The following is a 22,862-nucleotide window of genomic DNA, read 5'->3' on the forward strand; positions in this document are numbered from 1 at the left end:
TGCTCCCCTCCTGCTCCTTGTTTTTTAATAATGCCTCACGGATTTGTCCCAGCTGTATGACTTTAAAAACTGAAGCCAGATACCTTGGAGACAGTTAAACAAAAAGAGAGTGCTATCCTGCGCGATGCCACCGAAAAATCACCCAGCAGCTTGAATCTTCCAGCTTCGTTGTCACGAGCTTGTGTAACGGCGACCCAGGAAACCACGCTGCACCTGACCAAAAAAAGACACTTAGAAACCTTGGGACACCCTGTAGCAATCGCAGTTGCGCACCTGGACTTTTGGCCGATAATGATTTGTGGAGCTCTTTTTGTTGTTGTGAAAAGTACCTCTGTTTTAAAGTACCCCCCGCTTCCATTTGAGAAGGTGTTTCACCTTAAGGCGCAAACGATCCGGGTTTTCACAAACAGAAACGCTCGCTGCACTTGCGTTGATCAGACCTGGCACATACTTCACTGCCACAGTGAAATAAAGCTAAAAACCTTTTCCTGTTGTGCTTTAGTTTTTCAAACACGAGTGAAACAGAGCTTTCAAAAAGGTGCCTCGAAGTCCAGTTCCTACGGTTTCCAGCGTGCCCGCCAGCACAGTTCCGCCAATGAATGCAGAAATTACTGGAGACCTACAAGGCTTCCAGAGCCATCCAAGCCAGATTCCCTCCTCCCAGCCTCCCTGCCTTGGCCTACACTCGTAACGCCCGTTACCCTGCAAAGACGCTTGGGATAACAACGGCACAAATGGACAGGCCCGAGGACCCAGACGGATCACATTTTGCTGGTTATTACCTTCTTGACGATTCTGCTCGAAGGGTGGAGCTGTGACATCCCGATGAATCTCTCGGGATCAGTTCTGGTTCACACCGATGGGAATTATGCCTCCGTAGCAGCTGCAGCGTTGGCCCTGTATCTCATAAAAGCTATTTGTCTTACATTATCCTTTTCATGTACCAAAGACATGGCTCTTAAGGACAGTGTTTCAGCAAGCAATCATTGTATTAAAACCTCAAGAAAATCCCAGAACACACACTATACCTTTAAATGTTAGTTTAAATTAAAGTCTTTGGGAACATCTTGATTCTAAATTGCTGTTTAAAATCTGGGTGTTTCAGGCTTATCTTTTTTATCACTTAATGCCAGTCAGCAGCCCCAACAGATAAGGTAAATGAAATAAATCAACTGCTCCTGGAATCAACAGACACAGTAAAATCTTTTGTATCTTAATTCAGATATATGCAGGGATTTTTATATAGACACTCAATATACACCCTTAGGTTTCTCATTTTCACTTAGGTTTCATCTACTGCTCTTGTTAAGTCTACTTCGACCACACGAGTAGTAGGAGATGATCCTCCTCGGAGACCTTCCAAGAAAATCTGTGGTCGGGGTACGTTGCTTGAGTTGTCACGCTTAGTCTGGGTGCTAACGTCTTTTGGCAAGTACACTTGGGTGGAGTTCTCTCTTCTCATATGGCTGCGATCAGTCTGCATGGCACGAGTTAATTTGCGGCGCAAATTGGCCTAAAGACACGAGAAGAATCAGATTAAGCAAAATTTTGTTTGAACATTTTAGCACCAGTGTATACTCAGGTGTGTTTGTATATTTTACATCTATGGGCTTCACGAACCCGGAATGTGGCCCACCTCACCCTGCAGTCAATACACAGTTGCAACTGCAATTTGGTAACTCCTGAACTAACCAGATGTGTCAACAGCGCTGTACGTAGCCCACACAATTTTACGCCAGCCTCGTACTGCTTTCATGTTTTCCTTTGGTCACTGTGCTTCAAATTTTGTTAAATGCTGGAGCCTTTGTTTTGTTAGGATAAAATGTTGTTTTCAGGTTAGGCTCTTCCAGCGCTTCAAATTAATTTCAATCAGTCTGAAAGCACACTGAATGGGATGGCAGGCAGATAAATCTCTTTGGGCATCTGAAACCTAAACTAAGCTTGAGGATCCCAAATGTTGTGGATAACCAAACTACAGGATCAAGCCTTTGGTTTCAAACCAAATATGAGGAGGTTTAGGTGTCGGTGTCACAAAGTACCAGATAAAAGGGAAAAAATGCCTTCTTTCAAGACATTGCTTATTAACCCCTTGGCAAGGGGCAAAAGGTAAGGTAATTTATGATTAAAGCTCTGTTTAAGCACAGAAACTGCTGTAGATAAAACAACAAAACCACTTCTCACAAAGTGTTTTACAAAGTCAGCACTTGAAACAACAAAATGTTCCTTATTTCAGAGAACAACCTATGTCAGCAATGATGTAAAACACCGTAAATCATATGACATAACGTTGTCATCAGTCTCATGTGGTGGGATCCAGACCCCTACACGTAAGTGAGAAGGTCCTTGAAGTCCAGTCCAGTCAGCGGAGACTGGAGTCAGTGGAAGCTGGAGAGTGATTAAGTTGACCAAATTAGGTGTTCGCATCAGCGTGAGTCAAAATATTCTCCAGACTCCACTAGCCAGGTCTCTATCAACTGGAATGGAAGTTGAAGCACCTATGTGTAGACACATTCTATAGTAATATAGATAGATAATCTATTAATAGATCAATAGATATCTTAACCTACAACTGAATCTTATGCACAGTGTCCTCAAGAAAAATACAGGAAAGAACAATAAGGAATTTACAGAAGAGACGGCATGGAAACAAAGACAATATTTTAGTCTTTTTTTCTGACGGTTTTAATGACAATTAAAACAAAAGCAGGTATGAGATACTGTTTCTCTGTTAAGTTTATCCCTCTTGAAAACTGAATGTATGCTATTGCAAGGAACTACGCTTGCACAGAGAAACAAATGTGAGCTGCAAATTTTACTTCTAACATCAAATAGGTGTTCTGACAAACTCATATTTTAACACTTCCTCCTATCACTGCAAGTTTTCTGTCTAAGTACGAACAACAGCAAAAAAACCCAAGGCATCTGAGCTCATCCTCTAACAAAACCCGCAAAAGCGTCCAATGCTCCCCTAAAAGTATCAAATTCACAGACGCACTGGTAAGCTATTTCTGTTATTTTAGCACTTTGATTCTAACTGTTGTATCACCTCCATATTACAAATTCAGCATAGTCCCTGTAGACCAAACGCTTTTGCATGCATCTGGGATTTTTTGTTTCAACTCAGCATCACTGATCTCCCATACGGACAGCTGAGGCTGAAACATTCTCAGCACTTCAGAGCACTTTCTCTACATACTTCAAACTCATGAGCTACAAATCTGCTTGTGAATGGTCTTCATGCTCGTCTATTGGAAAACATCCACCTTTGCTTACGCTAAAGATAAACCACTGACCACATCTTACATTTATTTATGTACTTTTGTCCATTACAGAAGCAAAGGAGGCTTTTAGCTAGGTCTCTTGTAAACCTAATTGGCTTCTTTATATACCTCATTAACAACTATTACTTAGAATCCTTTATAAGCTGGTTAACACTGGCAAGACTTTTCACTCCAAAATTTTGGTTTCCTTTTATAGGGTTGGAGATTTCATGGCAAAAAGAACAGAAAGGAAACAGGCTGCACAGCAGACCACAGGCCTCCACAGTGCATCTGTTCACAGAAAAAAAAAATAATCAGCCCTGCAGTATTCCGTGTCCAGTGGATATTGGTAACTGCAATATTCCCTGTACTCACAAGTTCATTTTGACTGAATTGTGAAAAGCAGGTGCTACACCTTGACAACTGCATGTGCCAGCAAACCATAGAAAGAAGCTTTTTAAATATACACTGTTACTTTAAAGGTTTTTATGTATGTGGCTAACCTTCTGTGGACAGACTGTGATTTCCAATCCAGCAGAAAATCATCATGATAGTATAACAAACATTTCCTCTGGATTATATATACAACACAAAACCTACTTGCTCTGTTTCTTACCTCTCCAGATTGGTCCTACATGAAAGGGGCATTTTTTTTTTCCCAAAAAAAGCAGAATTGATTTTAGCAAACATGAAGAATCAGGATAAAATGAAAAATATTTCGTTATGCAAAAAAAAAAAAAAGGCCTCATGCTTTGATACCTTTCAAGGATGGATAAGTGAGCTCAAAGAAAGCTTCTGCAGAGGCAAACACAACCAAAGGTATTCCTAACCATTCTGTCTGCCAGTTACTACATTTTTCCTCTTCTTACTTGATGGTGATGAATATTAATATAAATTACTCAACTTGCAATAAAGTTTTGCCAGACCCAAACCTTTCTGCAACTTTTCTTTTAAAAAGAAAGTAAAAGAAAGTATATAGCAATATCGTCAAACTGTTAAATTTGAGTGTAGGGAAACAACTTAAAAATTCAATGCTAATCAACAAACTCTTATTACTTAAAAGAAGGCAAATGAAAAATTTGGAATGAATGGACACAGCAGCAGAAGCACTGCCAAAAAAAACTGGGGACAAATATGGAAAAAGTGGGAGAATAAGAAAGTCTAGAAATACGGAGAGAAAATACCTGGAAAAAAATATTGAGCCAGTTTTAACAGAAGTATGCCTCTTTGAATAAGGTTAGACTTATGTTGCAAGGAACAAAAGTTTACAATAATTTATTCTGTACTTTGTTATCCAACAATGACAATCTGGTAATCACAATACAAACCAATTTTATAGCTTTTCTTCTCAGTTCCCATTCATTCCATTCATAGGACGTCACAATAGTTGGAGGCAAGATATGAGTGTCAGTTTGAGTACTACTGTCACATTTTGTGGTTGGTTTCATCAAACATTTGTCTGCATTTCTGGCCTGGATGAAGAAAAAAACAAAACCAAGCAAGGCATCAATGAGAAGAATACAGACATCTAAGGAAAACAGCATATGGATATGCTACTTTTTAAAAGCAAATAGAAGCCTGCAAACCGCAAGCGGATAATGATTTTTACTTTAAAAATATTTTTGTTCTCCTTGCCCCTGCTAAAAAAGAAGAAACCATTAAGTATTCAATGGATTTAATATCTGACAGAAAACCCTTCAGGCAGAGGCCACAGCTGAATTTCAGACTCCCACATCCCACGTGAGTGCTTTAATCACTGGATTTTGATAAAAGGGGATTCCATCACCACCACCAGTATTTTATGATGCAGGCACCTCAGTTTATCTTTATGAATGGACTAAAAATCACAAATCATAATTAGGAGAAGTGCTTACATCTCTGACAGAGCCGTGACACAAATCACATCTTTCTCACCATAGGCCAGTTCAAGACTACGTACTTTGCACTGCTAGGGATCTAGAATTCACAGTGTATCACAGAGAATGTCTACGAATCCAGATCAAGTCTTTGGATTTCACATGGTAGCACTGTCACATTCATTATTGATGAGACCCCTTTCATTTTCTGATATATTCCATAATTCCTGTCCCCAGATATCACTACACCCTCATCCAGCACATACTGATGAACTGCTGAGCTAAAGCTCCAGTTAATATGGTATCTGGCTTATCTTCTATTGCATTTCTTTACTGTCCCTTTAAGCTTCTTCTGCAAAAATGAGAAAAAGAAACATCAGACGCAGGATCTTAGAATCATAGAATCATAGAATCGTTAAGGTTGGAAAAGACCATTAAGATCATCGAGTCCAACCGTTAACCTAGCACCGCCAAGTCCACCACTAAACCGTGTCCCTGAGCGCCACGTCTACGAGTCTTTTAAATATCTCCTGGGAGGTATTCTTGTAGAGGTTCTCCAGCCTTCCTCCTTCCTAGGCTAAGGATGAACAGCTTTTATCGCTGCCACAATCCTTTGGCTTTACATATTCTCCTATGAAGAGATAAGGTGAGAACAACATCAAGGGAAAATGTTTCTTATCAACACCCTGAAGACCTGGAAAAGATGGACCTTCAGACATTCTGTATGACTGGCAGATGATTATACTTCTTTTCTAAAACTGGGTATCATCTGTTCTCTTTCTGTTCTAGAAAGGGCAGACCAACCAGTGACCCAACAGCTGTTCAGCAAGAGGCATGGGCAACGTGTACCTGTGCATACGGAGCAAGGTATTCAAACTGATGACGAAGTTCGAGCAGTTGAATTAGCTCTGCATGTTCTTTTGCTTTTTCTACATTCAGCTGAATGAATTTATCTGGATCTTGAGCAAAGCTGTATGCAGCTTCCTTGGAACTGAAAACATAACATCTCTCCTTGTGCTTCAAAATTCCAATAGCAGGATTTCCTAAAAAAAGCCAAAACGAAACAAAAAAACCCAAGCCACAAAATAAAACAGCAAACAGTATGATATCCAATACGAAAGACATTTGTAATCAAGATTCTGTGTTTCCCTCGAGTCAGTTTCACTTCCTTTTTCTGAAATCAGAATAAATCCCTGAAAGTAAGCTTTTTAAATATAAAAAAGTTTAGTTAGTTAAGTCAGTACAACTGCTTTTGATCAGTTCGCATCCAGCATGCCTGAATGCGCGTCTGTCAGAAAAACAACAGATAAAACACCTATAGCAAAGGCATAAGAAAACATTGCCCATACCCACAAATGTTTCCCCTATAATCTCCAGCAAATATTTGATTGCAGATCAGCAGTCCATTTATACCAAAAGGGCATAACCCTGAAATTAACTGAAGAAGCAGATGAAGCAGCTGACAAGCTGAACAATAAATTAACAGAGAAAATGTCAATAAAGGCCAAATAACTTATATAGGAAAACACAAATTGAGCTCAAGGACAGTGCCAGGCTCTGCTTCAGCTGTTAATGCCCAGGAAAGACCTAGAATCATCATAGATAGTGCCTTGAAAATACTAAGTGGCACTACCCAGTGGCAATCAAAAAAGCAAAAAGAATGTCAGGAATTATTAGGATGCAAACAGAAGGGAAGAAAAAACCAACATTATAACAACCTATATGCTACATTTGTAATACTACATATTGTCCCAACACAATAGAGTAAGAAAAAGTAAAATGAAGGGAGTTGGGAGTGATCAGAGGCTTAGAATACCTTTCACAGAAGGAGGGGTTAAAGAAAGAGGCCTCTTTAGCATTAAAAAGAAGCAACTGAAGAGAAATAATATGATATGGGGTTATAAAACCATGAATTGCATGCAATATAAAATTACTATTTGCTAATTTTCCTAATAGAAAGACTATGAGGTCTTTGATGAAATTATCAAGCCAGAGCTTAAAACCATCTCAAAAAGAAGTACCTTTTCATAGTATATATAATTACAATTGTGGGACTCTCTGACAATAAGAATATCCCATGGCAAACTCTAAATGGATTCAAAAAGCAATTAGATAAATTAAAAACCTCTATCGGTGATTATTCAACAGAAAGGTACGGGCACAACATTTATCTGAGGAAATCCCATAACCACTGACTGCTAGAACAGGGAAGGATGTAATTAAGGAAGGATCATTTCTGCTTGATTTCTAATTATCTTCAAGTGTTCATGACTGACCACATGCAGAAACCGGATACAGGGCTAGAGAGACCTTCAGTCCAACCCAGGACAGCTGTTCTCATATGCAATACTAGATAAGTGTAAGTAATTTACGTTGCCGTTAAAATATCTATTTTTTAATACTGCCAAGAAACGGCAGCATTTTCCTCCCAAACTCCTGTCGGTTTAAAAAAGTTCTATATGGATAGGTTCTATAAAGGATAGGGAGACAGAAAACATTAACTGATGGGGTAGCTGAAATAAGGCTTGCTTTCAAGACAAATGACCATAGAAGGTACCAAAAAAAATCCTATGATTAGCTGACTTAATCAAGTGCACTTTTGCATTCTTTTCAGAGAAGATTTTTGGTACTGTTTAAAATACATGTGATGTAGGCATGAATGGGTCTGTTTGAAACAGACAGATATGCAAAATAAAAGGAACCACCATTTTCCTGTGCCTGTATTAAAATACATTAACAACAATAAACAAACCTGCATTCAGCTGCAGTGCAGGTTATACAGATGCACATACAGCAGGAGGAAACATTTATCCATCTCATCTTGTTTCTGCCTCTGCTTGCTTGTGCCAACTTTCTCTTGAAGCCCTCCTACCTTCTATTTAGGGCAGTTTATTTGTGTAGTTTTAAAAGAAAAATACAACAGGGGAAATAAGTTACCTGGGGTGAAAATTACAAACATGAAAATACAGTACTCCAGCTTTGACATAAGAGGATGCATTGAGAACATGTCTTTATGTAAATGTAAAGTATGGAAAAGACCTAACTACAAAGCATACCTGGGAGGACGAAGCCTTTCACGCCAATTGCATGTGCACAGAAACCATGGTACTGGATTAGCAACTGGTCAAAATTATCAGTAGTCTCTGGAAAAAGCCATTCTTGGTTCTTGAAATCAGAAACATTCACTCTGGCTCCTAAGAAAAGGTTTAACAAAGGAAGGATTTCAGTAACAAAACATCAGATGTTTAGAATATAATAATGTTACAGGATGACCAGATTACTGCGGTCTTCACAGGATGACCTGCAGTGCCAAGATCCCAAAAGCCAAACTTTAGCCCTGCCTTAAGAGAGATCCCACTGAAAAATCAGCCCTGCAGGAGTCTTCCGTAGTAGCATTAGTTTTCTTTGGAAACAGGGGACGACAACAAGAAGGTAATATCTTATTCTTCTGTTTTGTTTTCACCCACTCACGCATTACAAATCCCCTGGAGTACAACCTGGTTACTAGGGATGCCATCTTACAAACAAATACTTCTAGTAACCAAAGCCCCGTTAAGTTAGCTTTTTTATTCCCTCCCCCCCCCCACCCCGATTTCAGAAGTTCTGGGAAGTATAAAAAGATATAAACAAATTTAAGAAATGTTAAAAAAATGTAGAAATATTATTCTCTGATCATTCCTCCATTTTTATAAGGTATGTTTCTATCTAGTAGCTATGTTTTAATTTTATATATAGAAATAAAAGCCCAAACTACACTACATGGAAAATAAATCCACACACTACAACACTCGATTTAATGTGCAAATTCTGATTATCAAAAAATTAATGTGTAGCACCTTCTGTAAATAAAATTCAAACCACAAAATCTTCAAAAATGAAGGAAAACAAAAAAGTAGTAACTTCCAGTACCCATGGTTTCTCTTATCCTTTCCTCATCACTTTTCACAGTCACTCCTTCCAGAAGAGACGTTAGCACTTCCTCAGGAAAAAGCTGTGATTGGATTTCCGAGAACTGTTCAAGATTGTTAGTCATATTTGTGAGGAAGCTTAGCAATAGTATTTCATCCTGAAAGCCGGTCCAGAGGTTAGACAGTGCAACAAAGAGAGGCTAGAAAATAAAGAAAATTATCTGAGATCCAGATTTGCTTTATGTCTGCAGCGTAACCCAAGTGTCGTGCACAACAACCCCTGCTATGAACAAAGCGGGGCTGATCTCCAAGGCCTTTGGCATCCAGAAATCCCAGGGCAGCTCCTGGGGACTGTAAGAGGAGCTCCCATCACTCCCATCACTCCCATCTCTGCCCAAAGCCAGAGTGGTACTTTTCTACATTTTACTCCAAAGCCTTTCCCAAATACATTACTCTCAGACCATGCTTGGAATTGAGCGCTTCACCGACAATACAGTTTTATAACTGAAAATAAGGCGTACAGGAATAAGGACCAGAAGAAATGCACCTGGTTAGCTACCATTATTACAAGAACAGCCAACAGAGTCAGCTCTGGAATTCATCTGCATCACTAATGCTGTGGAAATGTTATGGTTACAAAAATGAAAGAAACTAAAGGAAGGGCAGCAAGATCAAAATCATTCTTACTAGAATAAACAAAGAATATTAATGAAATCTACTATGTTTCCTAAAACAAATACTACAAATATAGGCCTTATCCTACCATTTTTAAAAGGCAGACTGCCCTGCTTCTCTACATTTGTAGGAGATCCAGCTTCTCAGTAACTAGCTGAAGACAAGAACTATTTGAATGGTGTGTTAACAGAGAAATCTCTATCCGTAAAAGACCTGAAATCAAAAGACGTTACATATTCTGTTTTCAGCAGAGAAGAAAAAAGAACTAACCAGCCTGAAGAAAGAAAAAAATCTAGGAAGGAAGCAGACAACAGCAGACAGCTTTTAGGAAAAAGGGTAACATGTATATCAGTCACTTAAGCCCCACGAAGATACAGAAGAGAAAAAAATGCTTTGAGCAGCTGGATGGGAGGGGAAAATGTTCTCCAAATGAGAACATCCAGCTTATAAAAATCACAAGCACACATAAACTGAAGCGTCAGATCACATCTAAGATGTACCTCGGTTAAAGTGCCATTCCCATGAGTTTCTAGCTCAGATGCCCTTACGTGAAGTGTAAAAAATACTCTGAGTAGGTGGTGGGGGCATGATCTTCCTTCTTCCCTCCTCCACAGTAGACTTCATTTTGCTTTCTAATTATTTGGTTAGAAGGATGAAATATAACCTAACATATGTATGAACTACATGCTAGTTCCACAGCTAACTACAAGGAATTAAAATGATAGACGTATCACACAAAATAATGAGCTCTTCCATGAAAAGCAAATTAAATGAAGTTGGTTTCCGACATATTTCTCTCCCATTTCCTTTACACCATGCCATCATAATAATCCCTGGTTTTCACAGGGTCACTGAGCACCCTCCTTCACAATACCTGCAGTTCGTATCACTCATTCCCTCTTCCTCCAACACCTCCCGCCCATATCCCCACTACGGGTGAAACAGTAACAGAACATGGGTCGTGCAGAGGTACGTGGCTGCTCGCTGGTCAGACAGCACACAAACCGGCAGGTAGTTGTGGCATTCCCATTTCAGACTTGATCTTAGGAGGGCTCTATTGTGTCTCTCTAGTTGCTTGTTTTTCACAAAACTTGCAGAAAATGACATATTTTGAGATCTCCAGATTCTGACAAATTTGACTGAAACTGGCCAACCAGTTCAGAAGCTGCTAGGAGGGGCAAAGAGGCTGAAACCCCGATCACAGAAACCTGATTTCTTCAGAAAAATTATATCAAGGAGTCATACTGTAATTACAGGAATTGCTATCAGAAAGGACTTTAAGAGAATCACACTCTGATGTGCTGTTATCTGTCACCATTGTGTTCTTACTATTTCTGCAAGGAACGGGAGAATATTTACACAAACCAGGAAAGTATCCCTGTAAATCTACAAATATTGACAAATGACTCAAGACACTTACAGTAAAATACCATTTAATTCTTTCTCCCCCTCTTTGTACCTTGCTTTTCTTTTACCTTGAGATCAAGTCTTTTAGTTTAGTTACCCCTTCAAAAATCACAGATGCTGTTATAATAGAGAGAAAATAATGTAGCCTTTTTCTTAACACAAACTATGCAAAAATACACTGGTAAAGTATTTTGTAATAGTTTAGTAATTTTTTATAATTAAGAAAAAATAGGTTTTCCATTCAAAATACTTACAAAAACTTCTTTGGTATCTATGGAAACCTTATCCTGCACTGTGTTTTTCAGCTGCTCCATTGTTGCTGCAAACTGCACATTAATCTTTTCAACTTCTTGAGCACTTGTAATTGCATCAGACTGGAAAGAGAACTTACTTCAGTTAAGAAGTATGGCAGTCAAAAAATCAAGTATTTAGTAAGAAGTATTTACTTGGATCTCTTCATTCAGTTATTTTCAGACAACTGTTTTCAGAAACGAAATGCACCCTAACTTTCCAAAAAATAAATTTTTCCTTAAGTGTTCAGGTATAAAACCAGGTGCTTCTCTCAAACATATACTAGTAATTTTTTATAGAAAACCTCTACATTTTTATAATTAAGAGAACTGGAAAAAAATTAAAAGAGAATTATTTTTCCAAGCTTTATGATATAAAGGAAAAAACTAATAAATCCCTGCAGTTTCTCAAAAGACAAATGAAAAGGTCTTCATAAACAAAACAAGTTGCAAGAATTTAAATGGTATTCCTCGAAGACCTCAAAAAGACTCCCTGTTTTTTGGGGATATCTGCAGACTAGAATTGAGGTAATTTATGGATTGAACAAGGAGATTTTTTCTCTCATGCCTTTTGGGGCAGAATGACTATCAATAAGCAGACAAGAAAAAAGTCCTTCTTTTTTAGTCCTTTGTTAAACCAAATAAAGGAAACCTCCAGAAATGAAATGGAAGCACAATCACACTGCAGCAACCAATTGATTCACTTTGTGTTTTACCTGACAGTAGCCAAACTCAGCAAGTTAGGTACAAAGTTCAGCATGACAGATGATCTAGGTTCTCATATATTAAGATAAATTTTATTTCTTTTATTTCTGAATCATTTTTCTTATATTTCTGTCCTGTACAAATTGAATACATTCCATCTGCAATAAAAACCCACAGGATATACCATGATGGTATCTCACCAGAAGGATGCAAAGGAAGGCCTCATATTGTCTCACACTGAACAGTGCTTCTTTTAATTTAAAAGAACTAAGCTGTGTATATCTGTGTTGGTCTTCCTGCGTGGATTCCAACAGAGCTGTGTACCGGTGGGCTAGCGTATGGCATGTATTAAGACCTGCATCGACAGTCCGTGTAGCTGACGGAATGCCTTCATTGAGAATGGCTGGCACTGTTTATATAGAATAAATAAGAGATACGTATAAAAAGAATTCTTTAAATCATTCGCAAAAGATTACAGTGCAGTATTTGAGCAAAGTAGACTTCCAATAAAAGTTCTAAATTTTGTCCTTATATTAATGCATTTCCAAATGCTTGCATACTAGATGCAACCACTGTATCTTACTAGCCAAGTGGTTCCAAATAGTCAGAATTACAGGTCTGGAAATATTAGTCAAGTCAAGGACTGTGAGAAAACTTGCTTTATAGTAGAGGCAGTTCAGTTGATACTACTGACATGGGTTTCCTGAGAGACTTCAGGCAATCTGCACAATTTTCAGTTCTCAGTTTCCTCTAAAACTGGGCTGCAGACCTTTCTTACAAAGAAGTCTCCACACTGAGCTACAATACTACATGCATATTTACAAAACCATTTCCACTGATGAGGATTGAAAATGTAAAAGGTTTTTGAGAACATGTTAAGAATCCAGAGAGGTTACTCTAAATTATCAGAATACAGATAATGCCCCAGCAACTTTTATCACTTCTCATTACACATATGCAACAGAAAATTGTAATTGGATTGACAGTGTCCTTTCAGGACTTTAATTAAGTATTTTTAATGGCAAACATTACATATTTAATTCACTTAATGGCAAGGGATCAGGGAAAAGTTATCATGAGGTAAATTAGTGCACGAAGTTAATGCATATAATCCCTCCATATCAACCACAGGGCTCACTCTTAGCTAAAAAATAGTAGCCTACATGGAAACCTATAATTAAATACCAAATATGTACTTTTCCTTCAGGTTTACAGACCCTGAGTGAAAGCCGTTTATCTAGAGAGATGGGGTATTATTGGAGCCGCTCCAGTGAAGAAGGCCAGGAAGAATTAATTGGGAATGCAGAGCCCAAATGCAATTGTCTACTTACAGTCATCAATGCTGCTTCCTCCTTTCCTGCATTCCTTGTTGTACAACCGAATTCCTGTGACTAGCATGGCAAGATTTTTCAGCTGTTGCTCTTTGTTCTTCTTACTGAGTGAGATGAAAGTAATCATCTCTGTCTGGGGGAACACACTCTGCAGGGCAGCTAGAAGCATTACAAAAGGTGAGAAAACTCTCCATATGAGGGAACAGAAAAGAAAATCATTAAACAAGCAAAAACACCCTCTCCCGAACAACTGCAAAAAGTAGGAAATCTATGGCAAGTTTAGACTTCAAGGCTGAGCAGTGACAGTCTGGGCAGTAAGCATTCATCACAGTTTACCACATCTGTATCTAAAGATCAGCAAAGAGAAGGTGAAATTTTATTTTTCAATACGAAAAGCCCAATTTCACAGCTGGGAGTTTACTGACCTGTTACCTCCCTGACAACCTCAATGTCTGTTGGGGATCCCAGGCCAGAGCTCAGCAGCACGTAGCTAACGATCTTTCGATACACATTCTCCATTTCTTCTTGCACACGAGGACGACTATCTGTGATATCTCTGACCACTGGAGCCAGCCTTCCCTCCAGAACGCGGTGCTGCTCGCTGAGTAATTCAGCTAGGAAAGAAGGATTGTTAGAAAGTGCTGCCTAAATGATTTAGAATTTGGGTTGTACAGAGGGTGCAATTCATTTCCACAGTCAGAGCACCAACTTAAGGTTTTTGAAGCACAGATACGTGGAAGAGATGTTCAAGGTACCATACCATTATAATTAACAACAGTGGAGTTAAAACATTAACATAATTAGCATGATTAACATCAGTCAGTAGAGTCCAGAGAACTCTTCAGGCCAAATTAAGCAGCAAGTCTCTGGCTCTCTGGACCCCTCTGACTGCAGTAGGACCTAACACACACACGCATATTTCATACACACCTGAAGTTACACGCCCAAATCTATGGATGCTACTCAGGATCTCAGAATCTTACTGGACTTATTGAGGGTACTGAGCTTACTGAGTCCAGAAGACTTTGGAGCAGCTTTCTAGTTTTGCTGATTTTTGGTTTTAATCCATGCTAACAAGAAAACATTTTCATTACCTCTCCACACAGAAATGTTTATTTTTTTGTCTACTCTCGTTCTGTGTCTCTTGTGTCCCAGCCAGCCCTCACTGTCCCACTGAGGTCCGAAGTTACAGTTACAGCAGAGACATTTTCCCCATCTCGTTTTTCTTCCACATTCCCATTCTCAGACCGCATGGTCTCATCTCACTGATGAGACCAAAACATACTTGGTTAAAACCATAACTGATTGTTCAAGATTGCTCATCTCAATTAGGGGTATTGATAAAACAACAGGTTCTCTTTTGGATACACGAGTGCAGTGCTGGGTACTGGTTCTTTGAGATACACAGGTGCAGCGCAAGTTTTTCTTGCTGAAGGCAGCTAGCCACTGCACCTGAAAGCATAATTGTTCTCAAGCGATCTAATACATTACATTCAGTAAATCTCTCAGACAGGATGAGATGAGCGTACTCTCAAATCTAATGTGCATTTTTTCCCTACTATATCCATACTGAAACACCATACTCCTATATGGTACATCTCTCCAGGGATTTTTATTTTGCTTTACTGCCAGCAGTCATTTAATAGGAACCATTATTCGCCACAGAGAGAGAGAGATTAAATCCTAAACTCAAAATCAACTTCTTCCATGAAAATATTTATTTATATTGAAATTACCTCGGTTTGCGTAGTTCATATCAAAGTAAACTTGCATCTTAATTGTGCTCAGGGATGGGTTTGTTGTGTCAAGCAGCCTGGTCACACAGAGCTACGAAGAGAGACAGAGAAGCGAGTTCTTTCTCATCACAGGGGAAACATCTGAACTGACAGTGACTATGCTACAGGTTTCACAAGAGCAGTAAAGCCCCCGCCGTACCGTTCTCTCAACATACTGTGAACACTATGAAGTATAAGGCATTTTTTTACATGAGGAAACACATAGTCCAGTCTTTAGCTACAGAACCATGAGAATAAAGTATCACTGAATTTTGAAAGTGTTCATATCAAAATAAAATGTCATTTTAGTTACAGGAACAGGTAGGAAATAATGCTATAGTCTTAGCTAAGTACTGACTCTCAACATCATGTCAAAATTACCTGGATAAGATTTTGCACATCCTTTTTTGTAAGGATTTGATCCACATTAAAGTCATTTCTTGGATCTAAACCAACAGCTTTCACCTAGAGATTGTCAAAAGAAAGCTATTAATTTACATCTCAACATACACTCTTTGCAACTGACCTTTTATTTTCTGAAAAATCTCAGATGCAGTAAATATTTCTTTACTATTCTTTTTTTCCATTTCAATCTTTGATAATGAAACAAAGTTACTTCATTTCACACATGCTGCCAGTTTCAATCTCAGTTCTCGAAAAAAAGTCTATTTGTGATGCAAACTTTGTAGAGAAATATTTACATACAGATTCTTTAAAAATTTCCTGGAAAAATATTTGTCTAAGTAAAATTTTATAAAAAATCCATCATGGTTGTTTATAGACTTTGCAGTTGGTGTTGTATGCATCAATATAAATGTTTACCATTTGGATAAAAAATTCATAGTGTTCTACACACAGGGAAATATGTGCATGTTTGCAACTGGTATGCTTGCTGGGTATATTGCCAGCCACATGCTAAAGTTTATTACCCATGAAAATTTTCTTGCTTACAATTAATATTGCTTTTGATCCCAATGTATTTTTTAAAGGCATGGTGCCACCTTTAGGAAAAAAATGGCAGACTAACAGTACTGCTGTGAACCATTTACATTCATCTACAGCTTTATCAAGAGCTAATTCTGTTCTTATACCATCAATAAAGAAAGAACCGAGCTCCATCTTTCTGCAGACACAGCTTTGCAGATGCATTCAGGCTATATTCTGCAGCAGTGCCGTGTCTCCGAAGATGAGATGCCGAAGTGTATAATGTTTTTTGAGGATACAGCTGTCTACCAAGGACAACACTGAGATTGATTCAATTTCATTTTTAGTTTAAGTGGGATCCAAGCCCACTCCTTCAAATATTCAGCCCACTTATACTACCTGGCCTGGCCTAAACAGAGAAACAAACAAACGAATCCATCACAACAGAGGGAAGAGGTAAACATCAAAGAATAAATAAAGCTGCTGCAATAAATATTCACCTATGCATCATGCCTTTTTGTTCATTTATGAAGGAGTGGGAAGAAATGTTATTAAAACTTGGGAACACTTCTCATTTTCACTTTAGAAAGAAAAAAATGGTTTATCTGCCTGCAGAAGAAAACTAAGGGAGAACTCTCATTCAAAGAGTTCCCAGGACTCAGTACCTGCGGCCCTTTCAGGGCCTTATACTCGCATAAATAGCAATTCAGAGGAACAAAATACTTTTTCAGGTCTTTAGGACCCTATCACTGAATGCCCCTTGCGGGGCAATGTCCCAATGCGGGCTACCAGAAATCGAGGTTTCCGAGTTCAAGTCGCCCCCGAAAGCCTGGGCTGTCGCCATGCCAGCCTGGGCAGGCTGCTGTGGAGCTGCCATTTGAAGCCTGTTGACTTTTAAGACCGAAGAAACGATTTATGTCCTCGCTTCACGTCGTTCAGCCCGAGCAATGCCCGTCAGCGGCTCTGGGGGAACTATTCACCCTACGTAAAATTAAGCCCCTACCTCACGAAAGCCTTAAAACCGGTTTGAACTGCCAAGCTATGGGCACCCAGGTTTGAAACTTCTGATCTATATGCTATCAATACATATCTATCTTAATATTTTACGGATCACAACAGAATTTGAACGTGATTAGAAAAACACCCAGATGAAATAATAATTAAAAAAGCCCACCCTAAACATTTAATTTGCGCTTACCATGAACGCCACCAAGGTTTCAGAAACAGTCTGTCCCCGGGCGGCGCATTCTTGTCCGATTTCGCGAATGATTTTCTTGATGACGCTTTCGGTCCGGTCACAAGCCATGCTGGACGAACACACACGTTAACGGGATTAACAGGTTTTTAAGATTTCGGGTACGTCTCCAAACGTTTCTCCTCAGGCGGCTGAGGGCCCCCCTCGCCCCCGCACCGCCGGCCGGCGGCCGCCCGCCGCCCACCAGCTCCTCAGCCCCGCGGCTCCCCCGCCGCCGCTTGCCGGGGCACCCCGCTCCCGGCCCCGCAGCGCTCCCACCGCCCCGGGCGCCCCCAAAACCTCCCGTTCTCCCCCGGCTCCCCCTCCCCGGCCCGGCCGGCGGCAAAGGGCGGGAGCGGCCCGCCGCCGGGCGCCAGCCGCCGGCCGTTGCCATGGGGAGGCGGCGCGGCCGGGCCTCGGGCGCTGCCGCCGCAGGGCCTGTGCCTACCTGTATGGGTGCGGGCCTGCAAAACCTGCGCGTACGTACAACACGGAGGCGCACGTAGAGAAATACCTGTTTATACGGCATACGTATGCGTGTGTACATGCAAAACATGTATACGCACGTGCCTGCATATATACCAAACGTAGGTATACAGAGGCGTAGGAATATATGGGTATGTGTACATAAATATCTGTATGTGCATACAAACCGTGTATGTGGATGGCTATGGCTATATATAAATATACATACATATGGATGTATAAACATGCATAGGTATATTTACCTAAATATATACTCATATATACAATACATATGTATATGAATAGGCAAAATGTGTATATGGATGTATAAACATGCATACGTACCATACACAGGTATATGTACCTAAATATATACTTGTATATGCAATATATATGTATATGAATAGGCAAAACGTGTATATGAATGTATACGTATATGCAAAACACATATATGTGGTCTCGCAGCCCAGCAGGCCAACCATATCGTGGGCTACATCAAAAGAAGCGTGGCCAGCAGGTCCAGGGAGGTGATTCTGCCCCTCTGCTCCGCGCTGGTGAGGCCCCACCTGGAGTACTGCGTCCAGCTCTGGAGTCCTCAGCACAGGAAGGACATGGACCTGTGGGAGTGGGTCCAGAGGAGGGCCGCAAAAACGATCCGAGGGCTGGAACACCTCTGCTATGGGGAAGGGCTGAGAGAGCTGGGGTTGTTCAGCCTGGAGAAGAGAAGGCTGCGGGGAGACCTTGTTGCAGCCTTTCAATACTTAGAGGGGGCTTATAAGAAAGATGGGGACAGACTTTTTAGCAGGGCCAATAGTGATAGGGCAAAGGGTAATGGTGTTAAACGAAAAGAGGGTAGATTCAGACTGGATATAAGGAAGGAATTTTTTACAATGAGGGTAGTGAAACACTGGAACAGGTTGCCCAGAGAGGTGGTAGATGCCCCATCCTTGGAAACATTCAAGGCCAGGCTGGATGGGGCTCTGAGCAACCTGATCTAGTTGGAGATGTCCCTGCCCATTGCAGGGGGGATGGACTAGATGACCTTTGAAGGTCCCTTCCATCCCAAAGCATTCTATGATTCTATGTAAGTATGTCTATATACACATAAACATCTATGTGTATATACAAAACAAAGAAGTATATGTATACATATACATACATATATATATGCACATACATATGTATATGCAAAACATACACAGATATCTTCCAAAGAGGCTTATGAGGGTAGGAGGAGGCAGGAAGAGCAGCAGGCATGGCTTTATGATTTATTTCTTTGTATATTCTCTGTTTTACTCACAGCTCCTCGGGCTGGAGCCACCGGTGGTGGCAGGGCAGCCTGGCGGAGGTGGTTCCTCAGGCAGAGGTTCTCCTGGCCATGGAGGAGCCATGCTTGAGATGCTTGAGAAGCTGGGGGTCCATTGCAGTGCAGCTGGGAAGACCTGTCCCCTGGGGAGAAGAGGAGGAAGGTGCGATCGATGATTGCCTCTATAAGATGGTACCCAGAACAGTGGGACAGCAGCGCTGCAGGGGCCAAACGCCAGGCTCAAGGCCACTTTTGTCATAGGTCCCCCTGGGCAAAACACAGCAACACAGCAAACAGCAAAGGCTGAAAGCAGCCATTAGCCACCTCTGCCAGGCAACCACCACACAGCTATAAATTCAGTCTAACACGCTCCGATCAAATCTGTCACTATTTCAACCCCCTCCTGAAGCCCCACATTGGGCACCAAGAAGGTCAGTGGTGGGTTGACCCCAACCACCAGCAAAGAACGCACACAGCTGCTTGCTCACTCCCAACCCTGCAGTGAGGCTGGGGAGAAGAAAGGAAGAGCAAAAGCAAGAAAACTTGTGAGTCGAGATATAGACAGTTTAAAAAGTAAAGAAAAGAGAGAAAATCCCCCAAGAAATTCAAAGGCAATCACTCACCAGCTCCCACGAGCAGATTGATGCCCAGTCTCTGAGCAATGGCCACCTTGGAAGACAAAACCCCCGAAGCCAAAGCCCTGCCTCTTCTTCCTCTACCTTAGCTTTTGTAGCTGAGCATGATGTTATATGGCATGGAATATCTCTTTGGCCAGTTTGGGCCAGCCATCCCGTCTCTGTCCCATCCCAGCTTCTTGCCTGCCCCCGGCCTAGTTGCTGGGAGGGCAGAGTGGGAAAAAGAAAAACTTGAGTCTGTGCAATCAGATAGCCAAAACACCCATGTGTTATCAACAGCGTTTTAGCCACAAATCCAAAGCACAGCATCACAGGGGTTACTGTGAAGAAAGTTACCACTATCCCAGGGGTTGCTGTGGAGAAAGTTGACTCCATCCCAGCTGGACCCAGTACAGATAAATACATATACACCTATAAGTGCATACAATACGTAGATATATGCACCTATATATGTATACACAAAAGGTGTGTGTTTGGTATACAGTGAGTGCCGGAGGCAGAGGTAGCACAGATGAGGCAACTTCCCTCTGCAACATGAGCAAGAGAGCCAAGCTTGCTTTCAGGTCTCATACTTGCTGCTGGAGGTGGCAGTTTCCCCAGGTGCAGCAGGCTTACAGCCTGCAAGCAGCAGCCCAGTGAGTCCCAAGTTCATCCTCAGCTCTTGCAAACACCAGTGGGCACGCCACTGGATGATAGTGATGCCTTGCTGTAACTAGTTCAGTTAGTCAATACTCAATTAATTCAAGCTTTTCCATGTCAGAGAGAGGAAAGAGTAATAGCACGTTAATGAAATTTAAAAGCCATGTCCCTAAAGTAAGCTCAAAAGGCACAGGGAATGCAGGGATAAGAGCCGACAAGCTACACCAGTTTTCAACTGATTTAGTTTTTTTCCTTTGGTTTAAGGTGTCAGACAGAGTACTCTGCTGAGAATCATGATAGGATCGAGATCATATTTTCCTCTGTGACCTCAGACAAGTCACTCTTATCAGTAAAATTAAGATGATACTATGCTACCTGGCAAGTAGCTGCAGGATTACATCCATATTCTCAGTGTGTACAAAGGTCCCAGCATCACCCAGGGGAAACACTTTGGGAAGGTCTGTGGAGCAGGCATCAAAATAATCCTGCAAAGGACATTGTGAAGTCTTAGGTTTCGTTCTAGCAGCACAGCTAATGGGGCTTCTGAATATGTCTTCTGCATTCCCATTTTAAAAAGTCTTAATCCCTTCAGATCAGTAATTATAGCAAGACCTTTATCAAGAGAACAAAAATCTACAGGACCATTTTTTCCACAAATTGCAGGATGAGAAGCTTTCAGGGCCCTTCCCGGAGTAGAAGCGTGTTGCTGTTAGTGAGCTTAGGGTCACAGAGATTCCCCTCTGCGCTTCCTGATAAATCACAGAAGAACCAGCTTTTCTGTAATTGCAGGTGGGGAGGAGCGAGCAGAGAAGAATATAGTTCTGGGGATTAAAAGAAAAAAAAGAGAAGGTGCCACTACTAGGTTTCTCTCTACAAAAGCAAATTTCAAAAGGCGGTGATAAAACCTGGTGCTCAAAGCAGTGTTGGTAACACTTTCTCCTGAAAAGATTATCAGCTAAAAGCGGGCGGTTTCACAGAGTTTAACTAAACACGATTTGCAATAGAGATGGTGGTGGAATTGGCAATTTTGCATCTGCAGAAAGCCAGTTCCCATCCCATAACAGTCAGAGGCTAAGGCTAACACATTCACAGGCTTACACAAAGACTTTCAGGGAGAGCAGGAAGCCATAGGTAGGATTTGTCCAGGTTTTCAGTATGCATGCAGAGCCTGTATAATTGCGCAGTTTCGGCTCGACAATTTAAAGACATTTTAAAGTCAATTTAAACACTATTTCAATAAATGCTCTTTTCTTCTGGTACCTGTGTCTGTGTCTACATCTGCAAGTAGCACAACCTCTGCAGAGCAACGCAGTTGGTGCTGAGGACCAGACGGCCACACCATACGTGCTTCAGTGGTTGTTGCTTCAGCCGAGCTGTAGTCTGGTCCCAGCGACTGGTGGTATATTTGTGGCTGGAGTGCATTAGGGACGCTCCCAGAGCATGCCTGCAAGTTTAATTTCACCCAAAAGATTCACATGCTCAAAGCCTGCTCCACTATCCAAACCAAAGCACAGCAGGTGAGGACTATCAAGAGATTCTCTCTGTAAACACATGCCTGATCCTAAATTAAAAAAAACCACACACCCTAACACACACCCCCCATATCTGAGTTACCAGTACTCACAGTTGTGTTAGTTTGCTTGACTATTTCCTGGAGGAATAATAAGATATAAGAACATCTTCAATTGAAATAACTGACATTCTTTGATAAACCCAATTTTGCTGTTGTCAGTAGGACACCTGCAAGACAAAGAGCACTTGATTCAGAAGAAAAAACATTGGGAATAAATATGAGTGACTATATTGCAGTGTTACTGCATTCCTTTTGCAAAAGCTTACGTTATATGGAACTTCTGAAAAGCCACCAGTGCTAGCTCACACCTGTAAATCCCAGTAGGATACATCCAACTGCCTATAGACTTTTAGGCTGCAGGCTGGAAGGAAAGAACAATGTATTTGCAGCTTAGCTTATTGAGAATTTAAATTGTTTTATTGTTTTAAGCATTTCAGTAGTATTAACCTGTATTTCAGATAGTACTGGAATTAAAAAGTTACAAACTGCCAGCAGTATTCTTACTAGAGAAAGGAAGGAAGGAAGGAAGGAAGGAAGGAAGGAAGGAAGGAAGGAAGGAAGGAAGGAAGGAAGGAAGGAAGGAAGGAAGGAAGGAAAGAAGGGAGGAAGGAAGGAAGGAAGGAAGGAAGGAAGGAAGGAAGGAAGGAAGGAAGGAAGGAAGGAAGGAAGGAAAGAAGGGAGGAAGGAAGGAAGGAAGGAAGGAAGGAAGGAAAAAGGGAAGAAAGAAAGAGAAGGACAGTCAATTATATATTTTCTAAAGAAAACTGTGGTTTCAGGGAAGGTTTGCAGTCTGTATTAGACCACAAAAATTAATTTAACTTGTTGGTAAGCTCCTGAAGACTTTAGGTTGCAGAACGCTTTTCATGATCAAAGCAGTTG

At 40.8% G+C, this 22,862-nt stretch overlaps 1 protein-coding gene across 6 annotated transcripts; it reads right to left on the minus strand.

Annotated features, from left to right (window-relative positions):
• Window positions 1-8: 8 nt before the first annotated feature.
• Window positions 9-22,153, minus strand: CFAP206 (cilia and flagella associated protein 206). 6 transcript variants are annotated; one of them, XM_087773632.1, is made up of 15 exons: window positions 22,035-22,153; window positions 19,131-19,279; window positions 17,330-17,438; window positions 15,589-15,672; window positions 15,169-15,259; window positions 13,858-14,046; window positions 13,433-13,591; window positions 12,302-12,510; window positions 11,361-11,480; window positions 9,026-9,224; window positions 8,173-8,310; window positions 5,966-6,159; window positions 4,589-4,732; window positions 783-1,513; window positions 9-213 (listed from the first exon to the last, which is right to left on the minus strand). In XM_087773632.1, the coding sequence occupies exons 3-14, from the start codon at window positions 17,435-17,437 to the stop codon at window positions 1,283-1,285; spliced, it is 1,866 nt and encodes a 621-aa protein (XP_087629758.1). In that variant the 5' UTR covers window position 17,438; window positions 19,131-19,279; window positions 22,035-22,153; the 3' UTR covers window positions 9-213; window positions 783-1,282. The 6 variants fall into 6 exon arrangements, with proteins under 6 accessions (XP_087629758.1, XP_087629756.1, XP_087629761.1 ...); XM_087773630.1 differs by lacking the exon at window positions 22,035-22,153 and adding an exon at window positions 20,786-20,895; XM_087773635.1 differs by lacking the exons at window positions 15,589-15,672; window positions 22,035-22,153 and adding an exon at window positions 20,786-20,895.
• Window positions 22,154-22,862: the final 709 nt, after the last annotated feature.

This window comes from Nipponia nippon, unplaced genomic scaffold (assembly GCF_047370975.1).
Source record: "Nipponia nippon isolate SJK-2023a ecotype South Korea unplaced genomic scaffold, ASM4737097v1 scaffold_4, whole genome shotgun sequence".
NCBI lineage: Eukaryota > Metazoa > Chordata > Aves > Pelecaniformes > Threskiornithidae > Nipponia > Nipponia nippon.

Excerpts from the sequence above, each read along its gene's own strand:
- CFAP206 (XM_087773632.1), bottom strand. The coding sequence starts at position 17,437 with ATGGCTTGTGACCGGACCGAAAGCGTCATCAAGAAAATCATTCGCGAA. Across the intron at positions 14,047-15,168 it reads TATGAACTACGCAAACCGAG|CTGAATTACTCAGCGAGCAG; the intron begins GTAATTTCAATA and ends CTTCTTTCCTAG. Across the intron at positions 8,311-9,025 it reads AAGGATAAGAGAAACCATGG|GAGCCAGAGTGAATGTTTCT; the intron begins GTACTGGAAGTT and ends ACCTTTTCTTAG.